This window comes from Grammomys surdaster, unplaced genomic scaffold (genome assembly GCF_004785775.1).
Source record: "Grammomys surdaster isolate TR1022 unplaced genomic scaffold, NIH_TR_1.0 239, whole genome shotgun sequence".
Lineage (NCBI taxonomy): Eukaryota > Metazoa > Chordata > Mammalia > Rodentia > Muridae > Grammomys > Grammomys surdaster.
The window spans coordinates 9,219,063-9,231,862 of NW_021604684.1; the positions used below are offsets into that span (position 1 = coordinate 9,219,063).

The 12,800-nt window shown below is 44.3% G+C and overlaps 1 protein-coding gene across 1 annotated transcript in view; it reads right to left on the reverse strand.

The window, feature by feature from the left end:
* Sh3tc2 (SH3 domain and tetratricopeptide repeats 2) overlaps nt 1-12,800 on the reverse strand; it is a 63,006-nt gene that overhangs the window by 47,619 nt on the left and 2,587 nt on the right. The window contains exons 2-4 of the mRNA XM_028774242.1: nt 9,292-9,390; nt 4,211-4,338; nt 498-603 (exon numbers count right to left, since the gene is read on the reverse strand). Of these exons, the coding sequence (XP_028630075.1) occupies nt 498-603; nt 4,211-4,338; nt 9,292-9,390 (333 nt within the window). The remainder of the gene's footprint in view (nt 1-497; nt 604-4,210; nt 4,339-9,291; nt 9,391-12,800) is intronic.

The window sequence follows — 12,800 nt, forward strand, 5'->3', positions numbered from 1 at the left end:
GAGAGAGAGAGAGAGAGAGAGAGAGAGAGAGAGAGAGAGAGAGAGAGGAGATGGAGGCGGATGTTCACGTGTCTGTAGCAGTCAAAGGTAGTTGGTATATCTAGGTTGGGTATTGGGTTACACTTCTGATTATATGGGTATCTTGTTACTGATCATTACCAAATATATGTCTTGATTAATCTTTAAGCATTAGAGTCTCATCTTTCTACTGGGCCCACGTGAATGGTGGGATGGTCTGAGCAACGCCCAGCCTTGCAGAGACAGCATGGAAGATTGGCAGAGCCATCTCCCATGCTGGTGTCTCGTGGTGGCAGGGCTGGTATTTCTGGCTGGCCAGTTCTAGCTACTGCACGCACTGGCCTCTGGCCATGCAACATGGCGGCTGATCTAGGCAGAGCTGCTGCAGCTTAGATAGTTGGCCTGAACCAGTAGCCAATTTTAAATAATTACTTCAACAGATTGAGACAGATGTTCTCCTCTACCTACCCAGGGCATACCTAAGTTCAGGTACGTGGAAAACTTCCAGATTTCCTCCAGGGTCTTGAAGGTGATGAGAAACTGGTCCTTCTGGGACTGGACACTCACCAACCTTGCAGAGAGATCCTGTAAGAGCAGCAAGTCAGCCTGGGGTAACAGTGTGAGGGGCTCACGTAAGTATGCACATGAGTATGCAGCACTACTCCACAATGGACAAGTTGTTGCTAAGCAGCATGTCGTAGTGTAAACCATCTCTTGCATCAGTGAGCAGCCTACATTATTGTTAATGCTTACAAATGCCATCCATTCACATTTGGATTATTTTACAATTTTAATACCCTAAACGGCGGTGGGATATCTACTACAATAGATAAATCTTTATGCACATTCTGGCTTGCTTCACTATAAGTGATTCTAAGAAGCACAATTTCAGTGGAGAATGTTTGCATTTTCTTTTTTTTTAAGTATTTATTTATTTATTTATATGAGCGCTCTATTTGCATGTATGCCTGCATGACAGAAGAAGGCGTCAGATCCCATTACAGATGATTGTGAGCCACCATGTGGTTGCTGGGAATTGAACTCAGGACCTTTGGAAGAGCAGTCAGTACTCTTAACCACTGAGCCATCTCTCCAGACACCTGCATTTTCTATTCTAAAATTCAGCCACTCAACAACCTCCAAGTAAGTTCGCCAATTTGTGTTCCTAAGTAGAACAAGAAGAAACCTATGAGCAAAGGCTTGAATCCAGCATCATTTGTATCCGCTCAGCCTTTCTGTTGGTTGTTCAGAGTAATGGTCTGAGCATCCTACCCCAGAGCCTGCCATTGAGAGCAACTGCTAAATCTCAGCCCTTAGGGAGTAAGGGGAAGAAAATCTGAAAGAAGAACCTGAGCTCGGCAGAGTCAGAATCGATATCCCCTTAGCACCAGAGACTCCGAAGCCCCAGATCCCGAGCCTGTATAGATTCCGTGAGCAAGAAGGGCCACTCAGGGGAACAAAATAGTTTATAGAGAATTTCTCAGATATCAGGCCATTGCAAGGCAAATCTTCATAAGCAACACCTCATTTGGCCCTTGCAATAGTCCCCTGAAAAGAGTTAAATCATGGTATTTAATCCATTCTAAGGCAGGCTTTCGTAACATCTAACCACGTCTTATAAGAAAGACGAAGTACAGCACCCTGCCTAATGGACTCGGTGTGCTTTCTCTAGAGCATGCACTAAATAAGGATGGATGTTATGATTAATTGTACCATGGAGCCAATAGCATTCCGTTGCCCCAGTTTTGTAAACAAAGAGATGTGGACACAGAGAGGTGAGGTAACTGGCCCAGGGTCACCTACAGTGAGTAAGCTGTAGAGTCCTGACTGGATGCAGCCAACTCCAGGCCTCAGCCTCCACCCTAAACATACTTGGTTCAAGATATGACCTAACAGACAGCTCTCGCTATCAAGTCCTGCTCCTGCTCCTGCTCCTGCTCCTGCTCCTGCTCCTGCTCCTGCTCCTCCTCCTCCTCCTGCTCCTCCTCCTGCTCCTGCTCCTCCTCCTCCTCCTCCTCCTGCTCCTCCTCTGCTCCTCCTTCTGTTCCTCATCTTGCTCCTGCTCACAGAAAAGGTGACTTTAATTAAACGGAAATTCATCAAAGTCACCAACAGCTGTTCTTTTTAATTCCTAAAGTCCAGGTATTAGAATAAGATCAAATTTAGAAGCCCAGGGGTGGAGACATGGCTCAATAGGTAAAACCACTTGTTGCTTAAGCATGAAAACGTGAGTTTAGATCCCCAGTATCCACACCAAAAAAAAATAAAAATAAAAAACAAAAACAAAAAAGCCAGGTGTAACCCCTGTACCTGTAACCCCAGTACTGAGGGGTGGGGCAGAGAGAGACTGGAGGGTTGCTGGGGCTTGCTGGCCATCAGCCTAGCTCCAAAGAGAGTAAAAACTCTGTCTCAACGGAGTGAGACGAAAGATCAGGACACCTGATGTCCCCCTCCAGCCTCCTTGCATGCCTGAGCACAGTGGCCTGCACAGGCGCATGTGTGCATGCGAGCACACACGTGTGCATGCACACACACATGCACACACATGCACATACACACATGCACATATGCACACATGCACACAAAAACATGCACACACAAGCACACATCCACACACACATGCACACTTTTAGCTACTAAATATGAAGCAGCTGCCAATACCCATGTACAAACCCAAGCTCTCTACAAGTGTAGCCTTGCCTTCTCCTAAAAACGGCCAGCCACTCTGCTACACTGCTATGTGACGGCCATAGCACTTTTCTCCTTTCAATCTGTACCAGATTAAGAAAACTATGAAAATAATTAGACGTATTATGTAAAGCAATGCTTACATTCCCCACCACCAACAGCACCAAATTGTCTCCACTTGTGACTCTCATTGTTTGGTAATAGGAAATACAGTTTGGCCGGGCAGTGGTGGCGCATGCCTTTAATCCCAGCACTTGGGAGGCAGAGGCAGGCAGATTTCTGAGTTCCAGCCTGGTCTACAGAGTGAGTTCCAGGACAGCCCGGACTACACAGAGAAACTCTGTCTCGAAAAACCGAAAAAAAAAAAAAAAGGAAATACAAGTAAACATATTATCTATGCACTATGAGAAACGTTTAATTTGTTGCATTGTTCCTCCCATCGTAATATTTATAGTTATGGTTTTTCATTGGCAATATTGTTACTTTAAAAACACACGCTCAGGGCTGGAGACAGGGCTCAGCGGTTAAGAGGACTTGTTCTTTCAGAAAGACCTTGGCTCAATTCCCAGCACCCTCATGGCAGCTCAGTCCTTCTGTAACCCCAAGATCGGCACTCTCTCACACAGATATACAGGCAGGCAAAACACCAATGTACAAAAAATAAAAATAAATTCTTTAAAAACATATGCTTAATGTTCATCAAGACCTCGAGGAAAGGGGGACAAATGGACAGTTGTTCCTGGATACAGAGATTGAATTTGGAGTAATAGAGTGGATAGAATGTTCTGGAGACAAACATCATGAGTGAACTGTGCATTTTGAAATCACAGTGGGCGAGCAAGCACTGAACTTTGTCGATTACGTTGAAGCTGTTTCCTATTTGACTCTTCCCTCTTTTTGGAAATTCCTAAAATGTTATTCTAGAGAATTTCTATGTCAGGTTCCTGCGAACACCCTTGAATTCAGTGTAGTAATATTTTCGGACTTTTTATCAATAAGTGTGTTGAAGCATACATTTTACGCTACTAATATGTCTAAATACATATTTTATCCCTTGATTTTTTAAAAAAAAAAAAAAAAGAAAAAAAAAAAATGAAATCACAGTGGGAAATATATGAATACTGTAGCCAAGTAACAAAACAGAATTCAAATTGGGCACATTAAGGGAGGAAAAGACACTTCTGAGGCTGTAGCTGGAAACAATCTCATTCTGTGTAGTTCAAGCAACTTGCCCAAAATTTGGAGGTGGGGGAGAGACGGATGGGGAGAGGGGGACGGGGAGAGAGAGGAGACTGGATGGGGGTGGGTGAGGAGAGGTGGGGTGGGGGAGGGGCAAGGGGTAAGGAAGGGTCGACAGGACACAAGTTTTCTCCAGCTTAGCTCATACATTCCTGTTAGGCAGAGAATTGGAAGGTAATCACTCCCACTCTCTGGGGACTTTGTTCCAGGCAAAAGTCCTTGCTGTTAGGGACCCAATATCCAAGAGCCAGCCATCCCTGCTCACCTTAAACAGCGCATGGACTTCATGGGCTTCATTCTCCAGGGCCCAGAGCCGCCTCCGTGCAGCTTCCTGTAAGGCTGCGTTGACACACCTCCTGGAACGGCTCTTCACACAGAATGAGAGCACCAAGTCTGAAAGAGAACAGAGATGCCAGGCTGGACACACAGTAAAGAAAGCAAGAACTCAGAGCGGGGCTTATGGGGATACTGAAGGCCATGTCTGCCTGCATGTTGCCAGAATGATAATGGATTGAACTTCTGAATTGTAAGCCAGCCCTAATTAGATGTTTTCCTTTATAAGAGTTGCCTTGATCGTGGTGTCTCTTCCCAGCAATAAAAACTCTAAGACAAGTTGTCTACACACATATTCCCGGCATGTTTCTCCTGCTCTACTATTAACGTTTCTCCTGACAACCAAGGAAGATGTTAATGGCCCATCTTTAACTTCTTCAGAGTGTGTGTTCTTTTAACAAACACTCCTTGAGAGTCTGTTTAGATCTGTGGATACCACAAAGAGTACAGTTAGCTCCTGTTCTCATGACTGATGACTGATAAAACTACCCAGCCCAGTATTTCTTTCCACGGAGAAAAGAACTGTAGATACAAGAACCTATCATAGAATCAAGAAACAGTGATATCCAGTTGCATACATGTTTGGAGGTGTCAGAAGGGGCCACACTGGATATTCTTTTGATGCAGTAGTTGTCCTTTCAGAAATAGCTTCTTCAGATGTTAAGTACCCTTTTTGTTAATAATAATCCAACACAAGAAACAGAAGCCCTGGGCTGGATTCACAGAAACCTCTCTTTTCCTCCCAACTTATCCGAAGTCAGGTTATAGAAATGACCCCTATCCTGCAGGTGCAGCCCACAAGATAGCCTGGACTCCACCCTATGAAAGGCCCATTTTTAACATAGAGGTGCTGGAAGTGCTGTCTGTGGCTGCAGGTCAGCTCCTACACAAGTTCAAGGGACCTGCATCAAGAGTCTTCCTCCTCTTCCTCCTCCTCCTCCTCCTCCTCCTCCTCCTCCTCCTCCTCCTCCTTCTTCCATTCAGATCCTTTCTGGCCTGTGTTGCCTCTAGTCCACCCAATCCCTTAACATCTGGCAAGTCTTCCCAGCCTCCCTCTGGCAGCCCTATTTCATGCCAACCTGCAGGATGAGTGATAGCACAAACAAGAAGCCAAGGGAGGAGCCTCAGCATCTCAAGTTCAGGGCTTAGCTCTGCCCCTTAATAACTGTGCTACCCTGAGCAGTTAACCACCTCTGCATGCTTGATAGTCCTGTTAGATAAATGGCTTTGACCTAGGCTCACAGGGCCTCACAAAGACTGAACCAACAATCAGGGAGCCTGTGTCGGACTCACCTAGGCCCTCTGCATATATCTCATGGTTATGTAGCTTGGTCTTCTTGTGAGTCTCCTAACAGTGGGAGCAGGGCTGTCTCTGACCCCTTTCCTCCCAGTGGATTGGCTCGTCCAGTCTTGATATGATGGGAGGTGCCTGATCTTATTACCACTTGATAATATTTGGTTGATACCCTGGGAGACCTTCATTTTCTGAAGGGAAACAGAGGAGGAGGAGTGGATCTGGGTGTGAGGGAGGGGGAGCAGGTGCTGGAAGGAGAAGGGGGTGACTCCAGTCAGGATGTGCTCTATATGAGAGAGGAATTATTTTTAAAAGGAAAGAAAAATGGTTTTGATAAAATCTGTTACACGACTTGAAAGGGTCCTTTTATTTTATTTTATTTTATTTTTATTTTTTCAAGACAGGGTTTCTTGGCTATCCTGGAACTCACTCTGTAGACCAGGCTGGCCTTGAACTCAGAAATCCACCTGCCTCTGCCTCCCAAGTGCTGGGATTAAAGGTGTGCACCACCACCACCGCCCAGCTGAAAGAGTCCTTTTAAATTTTATACATATATACATATCTTTTCTTAGTTCCTGGCCCATATTAAATGTTCAATACATGCGAGGCTTCCCACCCGCTCCCTACCACCAACACACCCAAAATTATGGCTTACCAATGTCTTTATCTGATAATACTGTCTTTATCTGATAATACTATTAATCTTGACAGTAGTTGATACTAAGACTTCTGTTCTGCCAAACTACATCTTTCTCCTGCCTTCCAAAACCTAATGCAAACTCCCTCTTAGGATCTCTTACAAAGCCATTGCTCCCCACTGGTGGTACCCTCAGAGTGACTTTCCTTATGGTAATATGAACCCGTGTATACCAAACGGAGAAAACCTAAGATCTTCGAGATTTTAGTTGCTATTGAAAGCACCACCTCTGCGCAGGTGGGACCCTGTAGTACCAGAAATCACCACACGAGGCAGTAAGTCCGCTTTACTCCAGTGAAGACGGAAGCACATTGTATCCTATTTTAATCTTTCTGGAAGCTAGCCAGTAATCCGAATAATGTACTGATTCTGTGTGAGGTCGTCCGGCATAAAGCAAGGTTGGCAGCTAGCAACAAGTCTCCCACTTCCACACTGTGACCTTCCTGCAAGCTCAGCCTGCAGATTGGGTTTCACCTTATGATACCCCGTGTTCATCAGCTTTCATGCGCTAATAAGGCAAAATGCTGACTTCACTGCCACTCTAGAATGGCAGATGGCTATTCAAGGGGTATTCTGGGATGGCTCAAGCTTACAAATGTCAAGCAGGTGACCCGAGAGCGAGATTTTTCTCATTATTGCTAAGATGGCTTGTCATGCCTGATGACCTGAGTTTGATCCCTGAGAGACACGTAGTGGAAGAGAACCAATTCCCACATCCTGGTGTGCATGTCCACACACATACAAAAATACACAGATGCACAAGTAAATGTAATAAATTTTTTAAAAGTAAAAGCTTAGCATTTTCATTATATTTATATCATATATATATGATAATTGTATCTATTAACACTGTTTGTATCCTTAAAAATACACAAAATGGTACTCTTTCACAAACCCTGTGTCAAAAGTAAAGGTATATTTTTTGGAAGGGTGTGGATCATGATGGTTACAAACAGGACAAGGCTATTCTTGGTTGTCAACTTGACTAGATCTGTATTAATTAAAACCCAAGTGGCTGAATATACTTGTGAGGAATTTTTCTTAATTAAATCATCTTTAGTGTGAGGACTGACCTTGAATCTGGGTCTTTTGGGGTGAGAAAATCCACCTTAAATCCAGACCTTTATAACCTTATGGAGGCAGCCTATATAAACGACATGGAAGAGGGAAGCTTTAGCTTTCTGTCTGCTTGCCCCCTCTCTCACAAGCAAGCCCATTCCTTCCCTGGCATTAAAGTCTACTTCTTTAGGATCCCAGTATCTATTGAAGACTAGCTAAGACAGTCAACCTCATGGACTGAACAACTACTGGATTGTTGGACTTTATGGCAGTAGACAGCCATTGTTGGACTAACTGGACCACAGCCCCGATATATATAAACCCTGTTTATATTAGTTCTGTTCCTCTAGAGAACCCTGCCTTTAAAAAAAAAAAAAAAACAAGAGTTAAGCCTCTTCCTCATCACACAGTATATGACAGTCAAGTCACCTTCCCTCCTGAGACTCTGCTTCGCATCTGATAGGTAGTAGGTTGGGTACCGCCATACAGAAGAGACTGTGTAAGAAGGGGACCATGTCAGACCTCCTGACACAGGATCTGCTCTCAAAATGGGCTCTCACTAAGCCCAGTGTGGTGGTGCATACCTTCAATCCCAGCACTAGGAATGCAGAGGCAGATGGATCTCTGTGAGTTCAAGGCCAGCCTAATCTATTCTATGTAGCAAGTTTCAGAACAATCAAAGTTTAAAAGAAAAGAAAAATGGTCCTATGGTGGTTTGAATAGGTTTGTCCCCCACCATAGACTTAAGTGTTTGAATGCTTGGCCCACAGGGAGTGAGACTATTAGGAGGTGTGGCCTTGTTGGAGTGAAGTGTGGCCTTGTTGGAGGAAGTGTGTCACTGTGGGAGTGGGTTTTGGGGTCCTATGCTCAATATCTGCCCAGTGTGAAAGAGACCCTTCTGTTGGTTACCTATGGAAGCCAGTTTCCTGCTGCTGCCTTTGGGTCAAGACTCTTCCAGTGCCAAGTCTACCTGCATGCTGCCATGCTTCCTGTCATGATGATAATGGACTAAACCTCTGAACCTGTAGGCCAGCCCCAATTAAGTATTGTCCTTTAAAAGAGTTGCCTTGGTCATGGTGTCCCTCCGCAGCATGGAAACCCTAACTAAGACAGGCTCATGGTGTCTGTTCACAGCAGCAAAACCCTGACTAAGACAGGTCCCTACTACCGTATTACAGAAGCTACACTTCTGCCTGTCCTCTGGTTTCTGCTGTAAGGTTCATCTCAGTTATAGCATTTTCTAGTGAGAATTGTCTCTTTGCAGGTTTCACTGAAGTGTCAGGAAAGACGACCTTACGAGACCCTCATTCGATGAATATTTTCCATAATGTTGATTCCCAAATCTTTTCTAAAATATTTTGCTTCTAAAATATTCACTCAGATGCCTTCTACCCAGATGCCTTCTACCAATCTTTCAGGTCTCAATCTCATTCTATACAGGCAAGTCTTCATTTTATTATTCATTTATTTAAGCAATATCTACTCAGAATCTAGAATGTGTAAGAGACCGTAATAAGCATTATATACAATATAAACAGGTCCTCTGCACATCCATTTCTCAATCTGTGTCTTTGTTATACATTTTCTGAACACCAACTGCATACAAACAACTCTTTGAGGTATCATGTTGAATGTACATTTTATTTTAGATTTAACCCTGTCCCCTACCATCTTAAAAATCTAATCAATTATATGTTTCCCTAATCCAGAAATTATATATGGAGTTCCTGACCTGTGCCAGATTCTAAAGAGCTTTGAGTAAGAGCCTAGAAGGTTTGTGAGTATGCTAATATGATAAAGACACACACACACACACACACACACACACACACACACAAATGCACTTGGAGGTAACAAGAGACTAGGGCAAGAAGGGAGAATGCAGATGGACAGACCAGGAAGCTCCTGAAGTATTCTGCATAGTTTTTTTTTTTAACTGCACTTATCTTTGAGACTTTGATACCTTGAGTCATATTCTGTGGCAGGAAACATTTTCCCTTGTTTTCAAGTGAGGACGTGTCCTCAGTCAGTGCAGGTGGGTCCTTGGAAGGAGCTTCTTTACCTGAAGAAAATAAACCAAAAGATCGTCCGTAAGAGTATACTCAAATCGGAAGTACAGATTGCAAGTTCCTACCAAGGGTCAGTGGTTTTCACAGGACGAAGGGCCTGAAAGAATTACTATCATCGACTGATAGCTACTCTGTAGCCAGCTGTTATCAAAGAACTGCCACTGCCGTGTATGCTATCTCAATCCTGCAGCAGCCTGGGTGTACCCATTTCACTAAATTCTCCCACTCAGAGGTCAAACTAAGTTTCAGGGCTTAGTACACTGAAGATGCTCCAGGCATGTGGGGTCTACACAGTTCACATGGCTCTAGCTGCAGCAAGGTATGAGAGGACTGGGATGGAGTAAGCAAGAATGCTGTCATTAGAGAGATGGCTGAGGAACAGCTGTAATGACCCTCCCATGCTGTCCTTGTATCTGTCCACAAAGTAGGGCCCTGACTAAGAATCTCTATCCTCCAAGCTCTTAAAATCATTACTGTTCTTGTAGTTATAGAAGTAGAGGCAAGGGCATGGATGGAGTTTTTAACGAGAGCTTGCCTAACACGGACAGGTACTGGGCTCCAGCACTGCACCACTGCCAAGACCACCAAAAACAACAGAAGACTGTGGGCTGATGGGACAGCTCGGCAAGTAAAGGCCATCAAGCCTGACTTGACCAAACCTTCTGATTTTAATCCCTAGGAGACAGATGTGACATCTGTAAATTGTCCTCTGACCTCTACACACACACACACACACACACACACACACACATTCACACTCACACATACGCACACTCATATACACACTCACACAGAAACACACACTAGGTATAAATAAATATTAGAAGGGGGCTGCAGATTAGGACACAGGATGGGGACTGGGGTGAGGTAAGAGAAGTGGTATTTCAATTGCTTGAGGTAGAAAGGAGAGCAGAGAGTGCAAGTAAAAAGCATGGAGAAGTAGACAGACAGAGTGGAGACATTACCCATTGCTTTAGACACACGGTGTGTTCACCCACCACCCCGGGCCATGTAAAGTCCAGGGTAGTTCTTTAGTTCTGTGGTGCCCCCATGAATCATGTTCCCAGCTTGGAAACTACCAAATAATACATAATCCATGACAGGTCTTCACACAGTCTGAACCAGAGAACCCAAAAAGCTGGATAACCCTATAAGGCTGGCTTCTTTTGTGGTATTGTCCAAATTCAAAAGAGCTTGAGCCTCTAGCACATTAATTGTGGTCCCTGGACTTTGTCCTCTCAGGACAAAATTTCTCAAGAACTGAACCACTGAACCAGAACTGTTAAGCATAACCCACTCCTAGGAAAAAGGGTTAGTGATCTTGTCTATTCCAGTATTTCTGAGTCATTCATTTACTCTCCACAACTGTCTATAAAATTTAAGTCAGAAGTGTGCAGGCCCATCCAGTCTTGCCATCTGGACCTGTAGTTTAATGGCACAGCCCATTCAACTTGACAAGACTCCAGCCACAATCACTCTACCCAACACCAAACTGCAATCCTCAAACTTCTGCCAAAAGGCTTGGTTTCTCTCCACTGTGGGCCTCCATGGTGGCATCTTAACACCCAGAAGTCTCTCCCTATCTTAGTGGTGGGAGCAGGTACCAAGGGTGATATACAGTAAATACAAAATGGATGTCAGCTTGAGTAAGCAGAAGGAAGTGCAGCTCTTCGTTCAGGAAACACTGTTAGCTGCTCAGTGCTGAAAGCTAAGCGGCTTAGTGGGAAATCTGGCCGTAATGAGTTAGAGTCAAGCAGCAATCAGAAGTAACTAAAGGGGACACTCAGTGGAAATCATAAGACTCAAGAAAGAGCACAAATCAGACCTCTCCATGGACTGATTAAATGACATTGGACAGGGCATTTGCCTCATCCACTTGTGAGGTCTTACACGTCTCCAGTTATATGGGAAGGAGGTGCCTAAATCAGAGCTTCTGAACCCTGGTTGCTTATTTGAGGCATGCATACATACATACATGTATGTATGCACATATATGTATGCTTGTAACTTCTGTTTCAAATGATTCAACAGTGTCCTCTTCGCTCTGAGAGCTCATGATGTGCACACACCACACACACACACACACACACACATACACACACTACAAACACAATAAATCTTTTTTAAAAACTTTGAATAAGACCTGCTATTAAAATTACAGCGAGGAAAGCTGTAGAGTGGGGGCGGGGAGGGTGGGGAGCAGTGAGATAGTGGACTGTAGGGTTCGTGGTGCAGGAGAGAACAGGGTAAATGATACTGTGTTTTGAAGTAAGAAAAGAGAAGACATCCTGACCTGGCAAATCTTGGAGATAAATATGAAGGAGAAACAAATGCCACAGAAAACGAATGTTGGGAAATTTAGGCCTGAAGATCATTGGGAACAGACTTTGTTATTTCTGCTATGGTAGCTGACCTAGGACCTCGGAGGTCAAAGGTCTCTGATGAGAAAAGCCTCTCAATGCAGAAAATTGCTGGAGATGGAGCCCTCCCCACTTCTCTGTACCTACTGCCACCCTCAAACACAAAGAAGAAGATCAACCCTGAAGGCATCCCAGCATGCTCTTTAATACTCTGCCAACATTTTTTCTCTTTGTCCCAGCAAACACACTCACACCATCAGCAGTTTTGTGAGGTAAGCCCACATCTCCTCGCTGGGCAAAAAACAAACAAAACCCAGACTGTAACTAGAGTTACATCCATCCATATGGATGTAGCTCAGAGTATAATATAGAGGGTGAGCAAGCAAGTTGCATAGCAGAGGCACTGTGTTCATGTTTAAAACTGCAAACTATTTTTTTAAATGACTGGGTGTGTGTGGATAGGTAGTAAAAGGAAAAACATACACAGAGATTTCATAGCCGTGATTAATTTTGCTGAGTGAGACGTGAGAGTTGGATCAGAGAGAGTCATCCGGGGAACCCCAGTTATGGACTCAGATTTTTATTTATTCAAAAGGAGAAAGAAATGAAGACTTCCTGGTGGCAGAAAATATAAACATGACAGAGTGGATGGGGCTTGTTACTCCAACGCTCTGTAGCATCACCGTGTTCAAAGCTCACTTCACTCCTTTAAGTTCCTGATGCCCTGTCTATTCCCCTGGGTATTCCCCCCTCCTGTAATAACATCCTATAAAAACATGCTAGATAGCTTGAAGAGAGAGTGGCAATGTCTACACACATCTCCCCTGCATCTTCTACATAAAAAATTTGCCAGATCTCCTCAATAGGCATCGGAGATAAGGGACAGTGACACGGCTTCCTTTTTGCTGTGAGAGGGGCACTCGTTGGTGACTAACAATGGCAAGAAACCCAAAGCAGGGATATCACAGATACTGGCAACTGACCAGGAACTGCGCTCGCTCTCTCTCTCTCTCTCTCTCTCTCTCTCTCTCTCTCTCTCTCTC